A 17,620-nucleotide genomic window follows, 5' to 3' on the forward strand; every position below is an offset into this window, starting at 1 on the left:
AATAGGATAGGAGGAAGAGGGAGGGGAAAGGGAAGAAGGGAGGGGGAAGGGAAGAAGGAAGGGGAAAGAGGGGGGGGGGGGAAAAAAAAAAAAAGGAAACCCACACGGGCACTTAGTAAAGTAGGAGGATAGCGGTGAGTAAGAGAAATAGCGGGAGGTGGGGTAAAGAGGAGGGGGGGGGGGGAGAAGTAAAGTAGAAGATAGCGAAGGGGGGGAGGGGGTGAGGGGTAAGGGCACTCCAATTCACGTTGTCACTGTAAGGGTGAGTTTGGTAGGTTCATAGGACGGGAGGACCTGCGGAGTAATTGAATAGAAGGAATAGGAGTTAGAGGTAATAAGAGGAGTGAAGTTAAAGAAAGGGAAGCAGTAAGAAAGAAGTAAAATTCTAGGGGAAAAAAGAAAAGGGGAAAAAAAAGGGAAAGGAGAAGGAAAGGAAGGAAAGGATGGAGGGGGGTTTTGGGGGGGGGGGGGGGGGGGGGGAGAGGAGGGGCGGTGGAGAGAGAGGAAATAGAAGCCAAGGGAAGAGAAAATATAGAAGGGACAGGGGAAAAGATAAAAAAAAAAGAGTATGAGAGGATAGAGGGAGGCCCAGGAACGAGAAGGAGGGGGAAGGGAGGGGAAGGGAGGGGAAGGGAGGGGAAGGGAGGGGAAGGGAGGGGAAGGGAGGGGAAGGGAGGGGAAGGGAGGGGAAGGGAGGGGAAGGGAGGGGAAGGGAGGGGAAGGGAGGGGAAGGGAGGGGAAGGGAGGGGAAGGGAGGGGAAGGGAGGGGAAGGGGGGGGAAGGGGGGGGGGGGGGGAAAGATTAGAGGAATAGAAGAGAGAGGAGGAGGAAAGATGGAGAAGAGAGAGGGAGACTACGATAGTAAAAGAGGAGAATCACTCCCAATATGGAAATAAAATGTGTTGTGCAGTTGAAGAAAGTAAAGGTTGAGAAAGGGGGAGACTGGAGGGAGGGTATAGGAGTAGAGCACTCTGGCCGATTCAAGCCAACCCCCTAAATAGGTCTGCACCCACGCGAACCGTATAATTGGAGGTTCAGAGCGGGGTGCCTCCCTTAGGGGTTGATAGGAGGGGGGTTAGACTTAGATTAGAAAAGATTGGGGTTTTTTTTTTTTTTTTCCTTCTGCCCACTACTGCCTTTCTATATCCCTCTGAAAGATGGAGGGGATAAGGGTAACTTCCATAAATGCAAAAGGATTGAATATACCGGAGAAACGGAAAATACTCCTTAATGAATTAAAACGATCCAGTACGGACGTGGCGTTCATACAAGAAACACACTTTAAAAAGAGCGACCTTCCGTATCTCCAGAATAGATTCTTCCCCTGTGCATACCATGTACATAATCAAGTATCGAAGTCTAAGGGAGTGTCCATCTTAATTTCGAACCGGGTACCCTGGGCTCTTCTGGATATGCGGAAAGATGTAGATGGACGCTTCCTTTTTATAAAGGGACAAATAGGGGGGGCAAACGTTACATTAGCCACTGTATATGCACCAAATGTACATCAAGATAACTTTATAAGTAAAACTCTGACTAAATTAATGGAATTTGCAGAAGGGAAAGTGATTTTAGGTGGAGATTTTAATATACCACTAAACCCTAAGGAAGATACATCATCGGGAGTCTCATCAGTCCCTAAGGGAGTCAGGGGGAAGATAGTGCGGAAGCTGCAAGAGATGCATTTGGTGCATGTATGGAGGTTGTTACATGAAGGAGAGAGAGATTATACATTCTTCTCAAACCCGCATCAACTTTACTCCCGCATTGATCTCTTTCTGATACCCCATTACTTATTGCCATCAGTACAGAAAGTAGAGATAGGAAATATAACTTGGTCAGACCACGCACCAGTGACACTACAGATATCCATGTCGGGCCCGGCTCTATCCAAGGGGCGTCAATGGCGGCTAAATGAAAGTTTGTTGCAGATTCCCGAAATACGGGAAGATGTAGGGAAAGAAATGGAAGTGTACTTCCAGATATACGACACCCCGGGGAGCGACCCGGGCATGATTTGGGAGGCGCATAAGGCAGTAATGAGAGGAGTGCTGATTAAACATGGCTCTCGATTAAAAAAAAAAATACGAGAAGAACAGATGGTAAAACTAGCAGACGAAATTCAGAAGTTGGAGACTCTCCACAAGAATATACAAACTATATCTATAGGAAATGAGTTGGCACATCTGAGGAGACAGCTGACCGATCTCCGATGTAAAGCGAAGGCGGCAATCCAGTTTGGCAGGAAAATAACGTATGAACTAGGGGATAAGTGTAGCAAAGCATTAGCAGGGAAACTTAAAGAAAAGGGGAAGATGGTTTATGTCCCTCATATTAAAGGGGAAAATGGACGTCTGATTTCCCGACCCAGTGAGATAGCTAAGAGATTTGGAGAATAGTACTCTTCGTTATACAATTTGTCACTACCCCGAGTACCCCAGGCTAAAATGGAGGAGTATTTATCAGCAGCAGGCCTATGTAGGCTCTCTTCCACGGAACGTAGTAGACTGGAAGCCCCTATAACGATAGAGGAATTAAATGTAGTAATGAAAACAGTTAAACAGGGGAAAGCACCGGGGCCGGATGGATTTTCAATCCAGTATTATAAGAGTTTCCTCCCAATCTTAGGTACGCATATGTTAAAGGCCTTTAATGCGATCGGCCAAGCCGCGGCCCTCCCCCAGGATGCACTTAGAGCGCACATCTCGGTAATTCCAAAGGAAGGGAAGGATCCCGCGGATTGTGGGAGTTACCGGCCTATCTCATTGCTAAACTGTGATTTGAAGCTTTTTACCAAACTGTTGTCCTCTCGCCTCCAACCATTATTAAACCAACTGGTACATCGAGATCAAGTAGGGTTTATCCCTACTAGGGAGGCGAGAGACAACACGGTTAAGGTACTCAACCTGGTCCACTATGCCAATCAAACTAGAACACCCTCTATTTTTTTAAGTACAGATGCAGAAAAAGCATTTGATAGGGTGAACTGGGGGTTTATGTTTGAAGTACTGAGGCATATGGGACTAGGTGAGCATATGATAAGGTGGATATCTGGAATATACTCCTCCCCGCAAGCTCTGGTTAAAGTCAATGGGGTACTCTCAGAGCCGATTAAAATCTCAAATGGAACACGGCAAGGGTGCCCACTTTCTCCTATGCTGTTTGCCCTTTCGATAGAACCGTTACTGAATAAAATTAGGCTAAATCCAGATATTAGAGGTCTACAAGTTGGAGATCGGATCTATAAAATCTCTGCTTATGCAGATGATCTGCTGTTTTCACTGGTCAGTCCACATATCTCACTGCCAAATTTAATGAAGGAAATAGAAGAGTATGGAGCATTAGCAAATTTTAAAATCAATTATTCAAAGTCAGAGGCAATGGGGGTAGCTCTTCCCCGGGAAAAACAACAAGTGTTACAACCCAATTTTAAATTTAAATGGGTAGGGACGGCCTTAAAATACCTGGGCACACAGATCCCAGTAAAGATAGAGGAGACTTTTAAGATGAACTTTCCCCCGCTCCTTAAGGCAGTTAGAACATTGTTAGAGAAATGGCAACAGGGACGGCATTCATGGTTTGGTCGTTGCAACTCCATTAAAATGAGTATTTTGCCAAAATTTCTGTATATATTACAGGCCCTACCGATAGAAATCCCACCTGCTTTCTTCCGTAAAATAGACACAGTGTTTACGAAATTTATCTGGGCAGGTAAGCGACCGAGGATCAGTAGAAGCCGGATGACCATGCTAAAAAGAGACGGAGGCTTAGCAGTACCAGATTTACTTAAATATTATAAGGCAGTTCATATTGGGAGGATTATCGACTGGTGCCGGCATACAGAATTTAAGATATGGATAGAATTAGAGCAAGAAATGTGTATAGTACCTCTCCGAAGAGCGATTTGGTGCTATACAAAACTACCGGAATCCATGAAAAAACATCCTCTTATAGGCCCAACATTGCAAATAGGGTTTAGAATTAGTCAGAACCCTAAATTCTCGTCAGCACATTCCCCATTAGTTCCGGTGCTAGGTAACCCCAGTTTTAAACCAGGAATGGAGAGGAGGGACTTTGAGAGCTTGCGGGAAAAGGGGTATATGCAGGTATCACATTTTCTGCAATCTAACTCTTGGCCAACAGTGACCATATTGACTCAACAGGGGGGCCAATTCGAAGTGAAGGTGTGGTAGGCAATGCAGCTTCGGCACTTTTTTGAGTCACTAGGTCCAGCAATAAACTATAAACGAGATCTAACTAGATTTGAAATATACTGTGAAGAGAAGGAACCTCTGTCTCGAACGATATCAAAGATATATACAATGCTTATAGCCCCCCCAGATAATTATGAGATGCCATGCTTTGTAAAGTGGGAAAGGGACTTGGACAGGACATTCTTATCAGATCAACGTCAGAGGATGATTTACCTCTCGTTAAACACATCAATCTGCACTGGAATTCAGGAATTAAATTACAAGTTGTTGACGAGGTGGTACTATACCCCATCGAAGCTCCAGAGGTTCTCCCCTGGAGCTTCAGATCAATGTTGGAGGTGCAACGGGGGACGGGGGACTTTATTACATATTTTCTGGACCTGTCCCAGGATCAAACAGTATTGGAGAGACGTGCAAAAAATTATGCAAAAATTTACAGAATATCGAATACTGGATGACCCGGCTTTTTTTCTGTTGCACCTCTCACATATCCCAATAAGAAAATATAAGAGCTCAGTACTGTGTCACATGGTTAATGAGGCCAAGGGATGTATTGCCCGTTCTTGGAAAGATTCTAAACCACCAACAATAGCAATGTGGTTAAATAAAGTGAGGAAGGTGGGGGCTGTGGAAGATTTAATATACTCGGCCCAGGACAGAAGTGAGCAGTATGCCAGGATATGGGCGGTATGGAATGCTTTTCTCTCTTCAGAAGAGGGAAAGAAACTGCTGGGGAACAGGGAAAGATAAGGAAACCACCATGTAGTGGGATTAAGTAAATTGTATTCGTGGGAGGCAGGATGGGTGTTTTTTTTTCTCTCTTTTTTTTTTTTTGGAGGGGGGGAGGGTAGGGGGGAAAAAAAATAAAAGGAGGGAAAGTGGAATATTTATTAACAGCAGAGATAAATAAGAAAGGGTTCTCAGTTATTTAAACTAGGGAAACAGTATTTTTGGTAGAGAATAAGATGGGCTGAGAACCGATGAATGTTTGTATGTAACTATGAAGATGTGTGTAATTTGACTCTGTGACCTCCTTGAAGTTTAAAGAATATATAAAAAACAACAAAAAAAACAAAAAACAAATTGGTCTGCAATCCTCTTAAGATGATGCACAAGAAAGCCCGCAGTTTCCTAAGGAAAAGCAGACTAAGGACATGGATTACTGGAATCATGTCCTTTGGTCTGATGAGACCAAGATAAAAAAAAAACTTACTTGATTCAGATGTCAAGCGGCAACCAGGTGAGGAGTACAAAGACAAGTGTGTCTTGCCTACAGTCAAGCATGGTGGTGGGAGTGTCATGGTCTGGGGCTGTATGAGTGCTGGTGGCACTGGGGAGCTACAGATCATTGAGGGAACCATGAATGCCAACATGTACTGTGACATACTGAAGCAGAGCATGATCCCCTCCCTTCAGAGACTGGTCTTTTGGGCCCCAATTTGGACATTTTCACTTAGGGGTGTACTCACTGTTATACAAGCTGTACACTCACTACTTTACATTGTAGCAAAATGTGTCATTTCTTCAGTGTTGTCACATAAAAAGATAAAATATTTACAAAAATGTGAGGGGTGTACTTACTTTTGTCAGATACTGTATATGCAACGTGGATGTAAACCTAAAAACGTCATACATATATTGCAGCTCGGTCAGAACCGTCTGGCGTTGCTTCCGGTTCTGACCACAGGAGCGTTATTGGAACACATACCCATTGATTGACACATTTCCGCCCCCTACTAAAATGTAAGACTTCGTACACGTTTGAGACCGCACCCCTGATGAAGTCTTTATGACAATATGCATTGGGTGGCGCTATAATCATGCAACGTCGCTGTGCACTGAGGTCGGTCGGTCATCTTGTGGGTTGGAAACATCCTTTTTTTTTTTTTTTTTTACACCCGGTAAAATACCACAGTCCAGTTTATTGAATATGGTAGAAAACTAGGGATGCACCGATATTTGTGAAAAATGCTCCCAATACCCAAAAACTGATACTTTGCGGGGCGTTTTTCATCCATATAAAAATGAACAGGCACAAAATGCACTGCAAAGAATCGCATGCAGTTTCCCGCACAGCTCCTGTGTGAACTCAGGCTGAACTCACTATGACAAGCCCTGGATTCACACAGGAGCCGTGTGGGGAATCACAACGCATTACTGTTCAAATAGTATGCAATTCTTTGCAGTGCAATTTGCACCCATTCATTTTGCATGGATGCAAATGGCAAAGTATCAGTATTGGTACTTGCCAATAAAAATGTCCAACCAGCAGACAATGGAGACTTTAGGCCCCTGGCACACCGGGCCGTCTAGGTTCAGGGTGTCCCCCCCCCCCCCCCCAGGCATTCTAGTGCATCCAAGAGGGAGTGGTGCAACATCCCGACCCAGCCTGAACGCTATACTACCGAGTGGTCCTGTTCAGGGATGAATGCATGTAAGGTAGGTCTTCCCTAAACACGACACCTATCATCTAGCTCTGTCCAGCTGCAGCCTACCATAGACTTTGGCTGCTGCCTGCAGCAGAGGCTGAACACGGCACCTGTCCCTCCTGGGTCCAAGGCAACTAGAGGGCTCAGAGTGCTGGGGCCCAAGCTCTGGCTGATCCCTGTTCAGTATTAGCAGCACCAGCCTGAGGATCATGTGGACCAGAATCTCAATACAAGGATTTCCAGCGAGGACTAAACATCTTGGTGCAGTGCCCAGCGCTCTTCGTACACCGCTCTCCTCCAACACCCCACCACCACATTTCCCCCCCAGCTCTCATCCTCCTGCTTCTGTACAGATTCCCCTGCCACCCCCCCCCCCGCGCGTGCACACACACACACACACACACACACACACACACACACACACACACACCTCATCCCCACCCTGCCCAACCTAAGCATACATCCCCAGCCCCCCACTTCTGTATACATCTCCCTCTCACTTGCAGGGAGATCATTGGTTGGCATCTGTGCACCCAGGCATCACACTGCATCTCCCTTGTACCCGCCATGAGTGCCAGGCAGGGATCTGTGTGTCGCGGGGAGGAAAGCAGTCTATGTACATACAGAAGACTTCAATGTTTACAAGTGAGGGGGGTGAGCGGAGAGTTGGAGGTGGCGGAGTAAGTGGGTTTGGCTTGTTGAGAGGCGGGGTAATGGTCAAGGCATGTGGGCGGATCCCGTCTTCATTGTCACGACCTTACCCGCGCTGACCAGCTCTGAAAACGGGTCACAGGAGTGCAGAATGAACTTCACCCCTGTGATCCACAGAAGAAGTACAACCAAAAGAGCTTTCCATGTACTTCTCCTTTAAAGCGGAGATCCGCCCACCACTGCAAAAATTAGAAGCCAGCAGCTGTACATACTGTGCACATACTGCAGCTGCTGACTTAACAATAGGACACTTACCTGTCCTGGGAGGGGCCAGCGATGTCGGCACCGCAGGTGATGTTTCCATCAGCTGTCGGGTGCTGCCGACACCATTGCAGGTAAGGGAACCCGGCAGTGTAGCCTTATGGCTTCACACCAGGAACCCTACTGCGCATGCGCGAGGCTCCGCTCCTCTCTCGTACTGGCTCAGCGGCGGGGGAAGGAGGAGGGAGCCCGGGCGATGGCACAAATACTGGCGGCTGAGGCTCCCAGAAGTAGAGACAGCATACCTGTGAAAGAGTGTAATACAGTCACGGCTCACCTTGAACTCCTTGGGGGATCTGGCATCGTACAGAAGGGGCCCCTTCACCAGCTGCAGGTCATGGGTGGCAATCGTTGCCAGCGTCCTCTTATCACACATCTCGTCATGAAGTTTGGTCTGAAAAGGAAATCATCATTGTAACAATGTAACCAAAAATAACCGAAAACATGAGAAGTTTAGTTTTTGCTATAATAAATATCCAAATTTTTCTTTAAACAAATGTTTTCCTCTGCGTATATTGATTGGTTTGCACAAAAGTTATAGCGTCTACAAAATAGGGGATAGATTTATGGCATTTTTTAATATTATTATTTTTTTTTTTTTTTACTAGTAATGGCGGCGATCTGCATTTTTTATTGCGACTGTGATATTGCAGGGGATATATTGGACACTTTTGACACATTTTTGGGACCATTCACACTTATACAGCGATCTGTGATATATATATATATATATATAGTGAGGGGTTAGCTCGGCAGCGGGTGTGTGTGACCCCCCTGGATGGGTTCACAACACAAAATCAGGCACAGCAGACAGCGTTGTAGGTGCAAAAAACAAAAGATGCGGTTTATTTATGCTACATGCAGTGATCCATATAACAGCCAAACAAAAATAAAACATGAAAATAAATCCTGGTCAGCTTGACCTCTAACTACACACTTATATTCCCTGTCTAACAACTGAGAGCAGCCTTGTGCTGCCCCAGTCCCTGTCCCTGTTGTAGAGGTTTGCCACACAGGCGTTAACTCACCGCACAGAACAGGTGTCACACTCCCCAGTCTATACACACAAAACTGGTTCCAGGATGGAGCATCTCCCTAAGCATGCTGGGGTTTTTTGTAGAGGTCTTAATGAGCCCACTTACTTCAGCTGGGCTCATTAACTCTTCCCCTCTAATTGTAAAGGTCTGCATAAAGCCTGAATCTAGGACACACATATTTCCCATCCTGGATACAACCAGGTGACTTTACCTGCTTGCTGCCACATACCCCCCCCTCTTGTTTCAACCTTGGGGTTGTAACACAAGCAGTCAGACACGCATGTATCCGAGACAAAGCATCCACATTCCCCATTTTAACACCAGGGCGATGCTTAACTGTAAAGTTAAATTCTTGTAGGGCCAGGAACCACCTATTTACCCTTCTATTGGTCTCCTTGTTCTGAGCCATCCACTTTAAAGGAGCGTGATCAGTCACCAGGTCAAAGTGCCTACCTAGCAGATAGTACCGAAGGGAATCTAGAGCCCACTTCACTGCTAAACATTCCTTCTCAATCGTGGCGTAATTTACCTCATGGGACTTCAACTTCCTGCTGAGGTAAATGACTGGGTGCTCTTCCCCGTTCCAGACCTGGGATAACACTGCTCCTAACCCAACGTCTGATGCATCAGTTTGTACAACAAAGTCCTTAGAGAAGTCTGGTGAGTACAACACTGGCTGGCTACATAAGGCTGTTTTTAAGGACTGAAATGCTTCCTCAGCCTCTGGGGACCATTTAACCATAACCGACTCTTTCCCTTTTGTCAGGTTGGTGAGGGGCACAGCCTGAGAAGCAAAATGGGGAATGAATCGTCGATAATAGCCAGCGATTCCCAGAAAGGCTCGTACCTGTTTCTTGCTGTTGGGACGTGGCCAACTCTGTATGGCCTCGACTTTATTGACTTGGGGTTTTATCACCCCCCTCCCAATAGGATACCCAAGATATTTGGCCTCCTCCTGTCCAATGGTACACTTCTTTGGATTGGCCGTAAATCCAGCTTCCCGGATAGAGTCTAGGACTGCTTGTACTTTCGGCAAATGTGAGACCCAGTCTGTGCTATGGATAATCACATCATCCAGGTAAGCTGCAGCATATTTCTGATGGGGCCTCAGAATCTTATCCATTTTCCGCTGGAATGTTGCCGGTGCATTCTGTAACCCAAATGGCATTCTCTTATATTGGAATGCCCCATCTGGGGTTACAAACGCAGTTTTCTCCTTGGCCGACTCGGCCAGGGGAATTTGCCAATACCCTTTGGTGAGATCAAGAGTTGTCATATCGGGCTGTTCCCAGCCGGTCAATCAACTCATCTATACGCGGCATGGGGTAGGTGTCAAATTTTGTAACTTTATTTAATTGTCGAAAATCGTTACAAAACCGCCAGCTCCCATCAGGTTTGGGCACTAGTACAATAGGACTGGACCAGTCACTCTGGGACTCCTCTATCACACCCAATTCCAACATCCTTTGAACCTCCCCACGTATTGCCTCCCGTCGGGCCTCTGGTATTCTATAAGGTTTTAGTTTTACCCTTTCTCCTGGCGGGGTGATAATGTCATGCTCTACGCCAGATGATTGTCCCGGAAGCTCAGAGAAAATCTCTTTGTTACGAAGTACAAACTCTTTAACCTCCTGTTGTTGGGGTTTCGATAAGGTGTCTGCTATTCCAACCTCAGGAACTAAGCAATCAGGCTGTACTTGTGACAAAGTCTCTGCGACTAGGGATTCCCTATCCCTCCAGGCTTTCAGCAGATTGACGTGATAGATCTGCTCCGGCTTTCGCCTTCCTGGCTGTCTAACCCTGTAGTTCACCTCGCTAATTTTTTCAATTACTTCATATGGACCTTGCCATTTGGCCAGAAATTTGCTTTCAACCGTAGGGACTAGCACCAAGACCCTATCCCCCGGGGAAAAAGTACGGGTCTTGGCCCCACGGTTGTACACTCTCTGCTGTGCTAACTGCGCTTGGATTAAATGTTCCTTTACAATTGGCATTACCTGTGCAATTCTATCTTGCATCAGGGCGACATGCTCAATCACACTCCTGTGAGGAGAACTCTCATTTTCCCAAGTTTCCTTGGCGATATCCAGCAGCCCTCTTGGGTGTCTCCCATAGAGCAACTCGAAGGGTGAGAAACCCGTAGAGGATTGGGGTACCTCCCTAATGGCAAACATCAGATAGGGTATTAGACAATCCCAATTCTTTCCATCTCTATCCACCACCTTCTTTAACATTTGTTTTAGGGTTTTGTTGAATCTTTCAACCAACCCATCTGTTTGGGGGTGATACACAGATGTACGCAATTGCTTCACTTTGTACAACTTGCATAATTCTTTCATAACCCGGGACATAAAGGGTGTACCTTGGTCCGTAAGCAGTTCCTTACAAATACCCACGCGGCTAAAAACAAGAGATAGCTCTTTGGCTATGGTTTTGGCCGAGGTATTTCGGAGAGGAATTGCTTCCGGATAACGGGTGGCATAGTCCAATATAACCAAAATGTACTGATGGCCCCTGGCGGACTTCATTATCGGACCTACCAAATCCATTGCGATCCTTTCAAAGGGGACCTCAATGATAGGAAGAGGTACCAGCGGGTTACGGAAATGTGGCATAGGTGCCGACTTCTGACACACAGGGCAGGAGGAACAATAATTTTCTATTTCCTTCATGACCCCAGGCCAATAGAATCTCTGCAATACCCTCTCTCTGGTTTTCTCTGTCCCCAGATGACCTCCCAGAATGTGTCCATGAGCCAATTCTAACACCAACTTCCTATAAGGTTTGGGCACTACAAGTTGCTCAATGGTTTCTTCTGCCCTTTGAGCCACTCGATACAGCAGGTCCCTTTCCATAGTGAAGTAAGGATAAGGGCAAGTCTTATCTGGGTTCACTAACTCGCCATCTATTTTCACCACATTTTCCCGTGCCTTTATTAGGGTGGGGTCTTTTAACTGTTCTGTGGCAAAATTTTCCCTGTGAACCTCAAGATCCGAAAACTCCACAGACGGCATGTTTTCATCTGACGATGTTGGCTCCTCCCCAGTTTCTCGAGTTTCCCCCGCCAATACCGACAAGGGAAATTCAGGAGAGTCCTCACCACTCCCAGAGGAATTCTGGTCATCTTCCTGGTTTATAGGGGCACCAGTGGGGGGCTCAGGACAATCCCAGAGTTCCCAGAATTTTGGAAAATCCCTTCCCACAATAGCATCATGTGGTAACTGAGACACTAACCCCACCTGATGAGAGAGGTTACCTTTGGGGGTCTCAAAAAACACTGAAGTTACAGGATACTCTCGGGTGTCCCCATGCACACAAATAACAGCCACCCTGTTCTTCCCAGAGACCTCTGTAGTAACTAATTCAGCTTTTATCAATGTTACCAGGCTACCTGAATCCAGCAACACATCAACATTTCTACCATTAATACACATTTTACATAAATGTTTCTCAGGTCCCCGAATGGCAGTGCATGCAACTGTCGCAAACAGCGACTGACGTCTCTCCCTTATAAAGTCACATTGCATAGGCTCATCCACAACGGGGCAATTGGCTGCAATATGTCCCTCTTGCCGGCAGCGGTAGCAAATAATCTTTTTCACTGTCTCTTGCAGCATGGGCTTCCTGGGCTGCTCCCGCCAGACCTTAGGTAGAACCCCCACCCTCTCACTCTCTCCACCCTCACCCCTTGGAGTCATCTTACCCGCCACTGGGGATGAAGTGGTCTTAGGATGGAAAGTCCGTGAGAAAGTCCATGAGAAGAAGAAGAAGAAATCAGAGGGAACCCAAATAAAGACCCTCCACCACCCAGGAGGATGCAGGGGGGTTATCAGAGGGGACCCCTTTCTGCTGCAACCGAGGAATACAGACAAGAAAAGGGAGACCCCCCCCCCCCCCCGCCCCAGCAATGTAGGAAGACCCACCTCCTTCAGTGGAGAAAATAAAAAGACCCCCATCCAGGGGTGCAGTGGGGTGATCAGAGAGGACCTCCATCCAGGAACATAGGAACCTCCCTCCAGTTAAAGGAGGCCCTGAGCCAGGAGGAGTGATCAGAGGGAACCTCTTTCTGACCCAGCTGAAGACAAGAACAGGGAGACCTCTACCCAGGAATATAGGAAGACCCACCTCCAGTAGATAAGCGAGGACCCCCATCCAGGAACACATGAACCCTCCCCTCCTCCCTTAGCATTTAAAGGAGGGGGAGCGCTGGGGGGGGGGGGGGGGGGGGGGGAGATGATCAGAGAGGACTCAAATACAGACCCCCTCCTACCACCTCCCTCCAGTTGCAGACACCTGGCTAAGAGTGCAGGTAGGTGCCCCCCCCCACCTTAAAAAGTTGGGTGGACACATCTGGAGCCGTCCACACATTGCAGTCCTGGTGTGGAGAAGGAGGTCCCATATTGTCCAGGTGTAGTCCCGGCTCTTCGCTCTGCTGGCCCCTGCCACTCTTCCTGTAACCTGGTAAGGTGGTGACTAGAGGGGAGGAGGATTCTGTGCAGCGAGCTCCCAGTGCACCCCGCCACCCTCTACATAATAAAGTTGCGCCCCAGGCACAAGTCCCTTCTGACCCCCCCCCCCCCCCTTCGGCAAATAACATTTTGCGATATTCCTACCTGAGCAGTCAGGAAGCGTTTCAGGGCATTGCCGGGCCTCAGATTCATCCCCTTCACCACGCAGCACACGACATACGGCCGGACGTCTTTGATGGTGGGAGTGACGCTGACGGTGAGGGGCAGCGGGTTCTCCGCAATGTGCAGAACTCTCAGCATCATCTTACTGACGTCCTCCACTTCGTCCTCCCCTCCGCTGTCCTTCTTCTGTCTCTTCTTCTTCTTCCGTTCCTTGGGGTCCTCCTTCACCGTGTTCTCCGCCTTCCCCTTCCCCCCACCCCGGCCCCCCACCCGCAGGTACTCCAGGATGGACTTGGTCTGGCAGCCGTTCACCATCTTCTCCAGTCTCTTGTCTTTCAGTTTGTTGCCCTTGAAGTTGATTTCTTTCAACTTGGTGCAGTCGGCGAGTTGGAAGGGGATCTCAGTGAGCTCGTTGTTGGAGAGGTCCAGAGTCTGCAGGGGAGAAGAGAGACTGTAAATACGGGTCAGCAAAACGACACACAGAGAACACCGGAGACAATAAACATAACTAAAAAGAACAATTAAATATATAGTCAAAGTTCCAATTCTCATTTGTTTCATCCTTTCTTTAAATCTCCACCTGCATCTATTGGCTACAATTTATTCTGCTCCCTCAATATATCCCTTTACAGTCACTGAAAGCAGAGAGTGCAAGCAGTGAGGAGTGATGAGCCCAAGTGACAGAACACATCCCCAGCATCCCTTTAGATGAACATATTCCTCACTGCTGGCCTCTGGATGCTGCAGATCTGATCTGTGCTCACCAGTTGTTTGATTCCTATTCCAGGAGCCGCTCTGATTGGTTGAACTAGATGGACTTGCGTCTTTCTTCAACCAGACTAACTATGTAATCAAGCAACCCATAGGAAGCCTGCACAGCTAAGTTCTACACCAACCAGCTCCCTCCCTGGAATATGCACATCTAAAAAGGTGCCCAGAAATGTGTTCTTTCACAGTAGCTTGGCTGGAAGGAACTATAGATTTCGTTTTGCAAATCAATAGGAAGCATATATATTATCATTCCCCTCCCTCAATCAGCTTACATTTTACTGTCCCCTGCTGGCTGTTATGAAAACCTAGAAATATAAAAAAATAAAAAAATAATAAAAAAAAGACACTACCTACAGGGACGGTCATCGATTATTGGTTTCTATTTATACTTAGAGCGGAATTCCGCCCAAATGAGCGGAAGTTCCACTTTTGAGTGGAACTCCACTTTAATGTACATCTAAAGGCATTCTTTTTGTTGGATGGAGGGGGAGGGATTATACCACCCTGTCAGAGTTATTGCTGTCTGTGTCCCCATTGGGGCGATTCCCCGTTTGTCCCGTTTATCATTACGTATCATTGAAAGTAAATCCCAAATTTTGTGTTGTCACCAGAACAGGATTAGAAGGGAAGTCTTCCTATGGGGGACACTAGTTCTGGTAATAACCTGGAATTTCCTCTCACTTCCTGCTTTGGCTACAGGACAGGAAGAAGTGAAGGGAAATCTCCCCAATGGGGACACATGACAGGTTAGAGTCCTCCCTTACTCTATGCAAAAAACTTTTTTGCCTCTGGTCTACCAATGACATGCAATGCACAAGCCTGCCTGATTGCATACACATTAATCCTGCGAGTCACCCCATCCCTCCTACGGGTCACCCCATCACTCCGCCCTACGGATCACCCTGTTCTACGAAGCACCCCACCCCATCCCTCGGGTCGCCCCGTCGCTCCCCTCCGTGGGTCGCCACATCCTATCCCTCCTACGGGTCGCCCCTCTGTCCCTCCCCTCCGGTCCCCCCCTCCATCCCCCCCTCTGGTCCAGTCCTGCGTGTCCCCCCCCCCCCCGGTCCACCCCTCCAGTCCCATGCCCCCCCCCCTCCGGTCCATCTCTCCCCTCCTGTCCCGTGGGTCCCCCCCCCTTCGTCCTACGAGTTACCCCGTCCTGCGGGTCACCACATCCCATCCCTCCGGTCCGATGGGTCCCCCTGTCCCAGCCCATCCCTCGGGTCGTCGGCCCGTCCCAATGGTCGGTACCTTGAGGCCGGTGAGTAGCGCGATGTCAGGACTCAGTTCCCGGATCTGGTTGTCGGAGGCGAAGATTTCAGCCAGTAAGGGGAGCTGTGAGCTCAGCACTCCTAGGGGGAGGGTCTTCAGCCTGTTCCCTGATAGGTGAAGGGAGGAGAGGCGGGTACATTGGGCCAGCCCCCGCGGAAGCTCCTCCAGCCGGTTCCCGGTCACATTGAGGGAGGAGAGATCGGACAGACGGCTCAGCGCCTCCGGGAGATCCTCCAACTCATTCCCGGACACGTCCAGTACCTTCAGCCCCCGGAGCTCCGCCACTCCCCCAGGGAGGCTCCGCAGTCGGTTCCCGCACAGGACGAGGCTCTGCAGGCGGGTGAGGCGGCCGATCTCCTCCGGAACCTCCTGGAGCTCCGCGCAGCCGCTCACCTGGAGATAATTCAGGAGGGAGAGAGAGAAGAGAGCCGGGGGCAGCCGCCCGCCACTCTCCCGGAGCCGATCATCCGCTCCCTGGAGGATCAACTCCCTCCTCCGCTCCTTCTCCGCCCGCTCCACCTCCGGCCATTCCGCCATCACTCCACACAGGATAGTACGCGGACACGTGCACACCCGGAAACACGGCCCGGCCAATCACAGCGTCCGCTGTCATCACTCCGGCCAATCACAGCGTCCGCTGTCTTCACTCCGGCCAATCGCAGCCTGCCGCTGTCCTCTGCTCAGCCAATCACCGCCTGCCGCTTACGTTAAACAGCCCACCAGAGAGATGCGACGCTACCTCCTCACAGCGACCCCTGGCGGGCACCGGTGGGCATCGCGTGTACGGGCCTTGTCAGTCACCTGCCTGTCCTCAAGCCTTGGATCCATTTCCCATTCACAGAAGGTGCAAAGAGAGGCGAGCTGCTCAGGAATGTCTATTCTGCATTTGTGAGGAGAAACTGATTTACAATATGTCAGTAAGCCGGGCATAATGGGCTGTCGCTTTGGAGAAGGCAGAATTATGGGTGTTGATTGATATAATGACTTAGGCCTGGAAAGCTGTAATGTTTTCTACACATCCTTTAAAATAGCCGTTATCAGATGATGATTGGCAATGAGCTTGGGTTTGGCCAAACTCGCCAGGTGGCTGTCATTTCTGAGCCAATGAGCGGAGTCCGGGGCCTTCCCCCTGTGTAGCTGTACATAAGCAAAGGGGAAGGGAAGCTTATGACATCATTAACCTGGTGACATCATTATGACATCATAGACCTGGTGACCATATTAGATCAATGATTTCTCAAGCATCCCTGCCCCTTGGTGTATGTGTAGTAGGAAGGGGCGGACGGGACATACTAAAAGGAAAGACAGAATGGAATGCCCATAGACTTTAACAGGGAGATGGAATGCCCATAGAGAATAATGGAAAAAAAAATCAATTTGTGAGAGACTCTTTTGACATATAAATGTTTTTTTTTTTTTTTGTTTTTTTTTAAAGACCTACTTTTAAATATCAGTGGCCATGTTTAATATTGAGATTAGATGGGATTAATGTTGTTTTTTTTTTACGGCATAACAAAGGCGAATGACAGAGTGGAATGCCCATAGAGTATAATGGGAAGCAAGATGTGACCTGGAGTCAGAACCATTGGTCATATCAGATCAATCTTTAGCAGGCAATACATATCAGGCTGAACTGAGAAAAAAAAATAGCTTTTTTAAAAAAAAAAAAATTCTCAGTTCAGCCCCATGTGTATTCTACATATTTTTGGTAAAAATCGCAATAAGCATAGAATGGTTTGCGCAAAAGTAATAGCATGTACAAAATAGGGGATAGATTTATAGCATTTTTATTATTATATTTATTATTATTTATTTATTTTTTACTAATAGTGTTGGCGATCTGCGATTTGAATTTTTTTTAGGGGATATTTATTATAGCAAAAAGTACAAAATATTGTATTTTTTGAAAATTGATGCTTTTTTTGTTTATAGCGCAAAAAATAAAAACCGCAGATGTGATCAAATACCACCAAAAGAAAGCTCTATTTGTGGGAAGAAAAGGACGTCAATTTTATTTGGGTACAACGTCGCACAATTGTCAGTTAAAGCGACGCAGTGACGTATCGCAAACAATGGCCTGGTCATTCAGGGGGTAAATCTTCCGGGGCTGAAGTGGTTAAAGGCAGGATTCCGGTACATAAGGCTGCTAGTGGAGATGAAGCGGCATTATTACATAGCATTGACCATCCCTGTTTTGACACTACATACGTCTCCTTCCTCGTCCCGTCCACCCTGGAAACACATGGCTAAGGGGGCAGAATCTTGCGTGAGATCCGAGAGATCAGTCAGCC

The 17,620-nt window shown here is 47.7% G+C and overlaps 1 protein-coding gene across 1 annotated transcript in view; it reads right to left on the minus strand.

Moving 5' to 3' along the window:
* LRRC47 (leucine rich repeat containing 47) overlaps positions 1–15,906 on the minus strand; it is a 31,230-nt gene extending 15,324 nt beyond the window's left edge. Inside the window, exons 1-3 of the mRNA XM_077460364.1 lie at positions 15,309–15,906; positions 13,266–13,715; positions 7,893–8,009 (exon numbers count right to left, since the gene is read on the minus strand). Of these exons, the coding sequence (XP_077316490.1) occupies positions 7,893–8,009; positions 13,266–13,715; positions 15,309–15,866 (1,125 nt within the window). The 5' untranslated portion in view covers positions 15,867–15,906. The remainder of the gene's footprint in view (positions 1–7,892; positions 8,010–13,265; positions 13,716–15,308) is intronic.
* Positions 15,907–17,620: the final 1,714 nt, after the last annotated feature.

Source organism: Lithobates pipiens, unplaced genomic scaffold (assembly GCF_037356315.1).
Source record: "Lithobates pipiens isolate NorthernLeopardFrog02 unplaced genomic scaffold, aLitPip1_a1.2 Scaffold_28, whole genome shotgun sequence".
Lineage (NCBI taxonomy): Eukaryota > Metazoa > Chordata > Amphibia > Anura > Ranidae > Lithobates > Lithobates pipiens.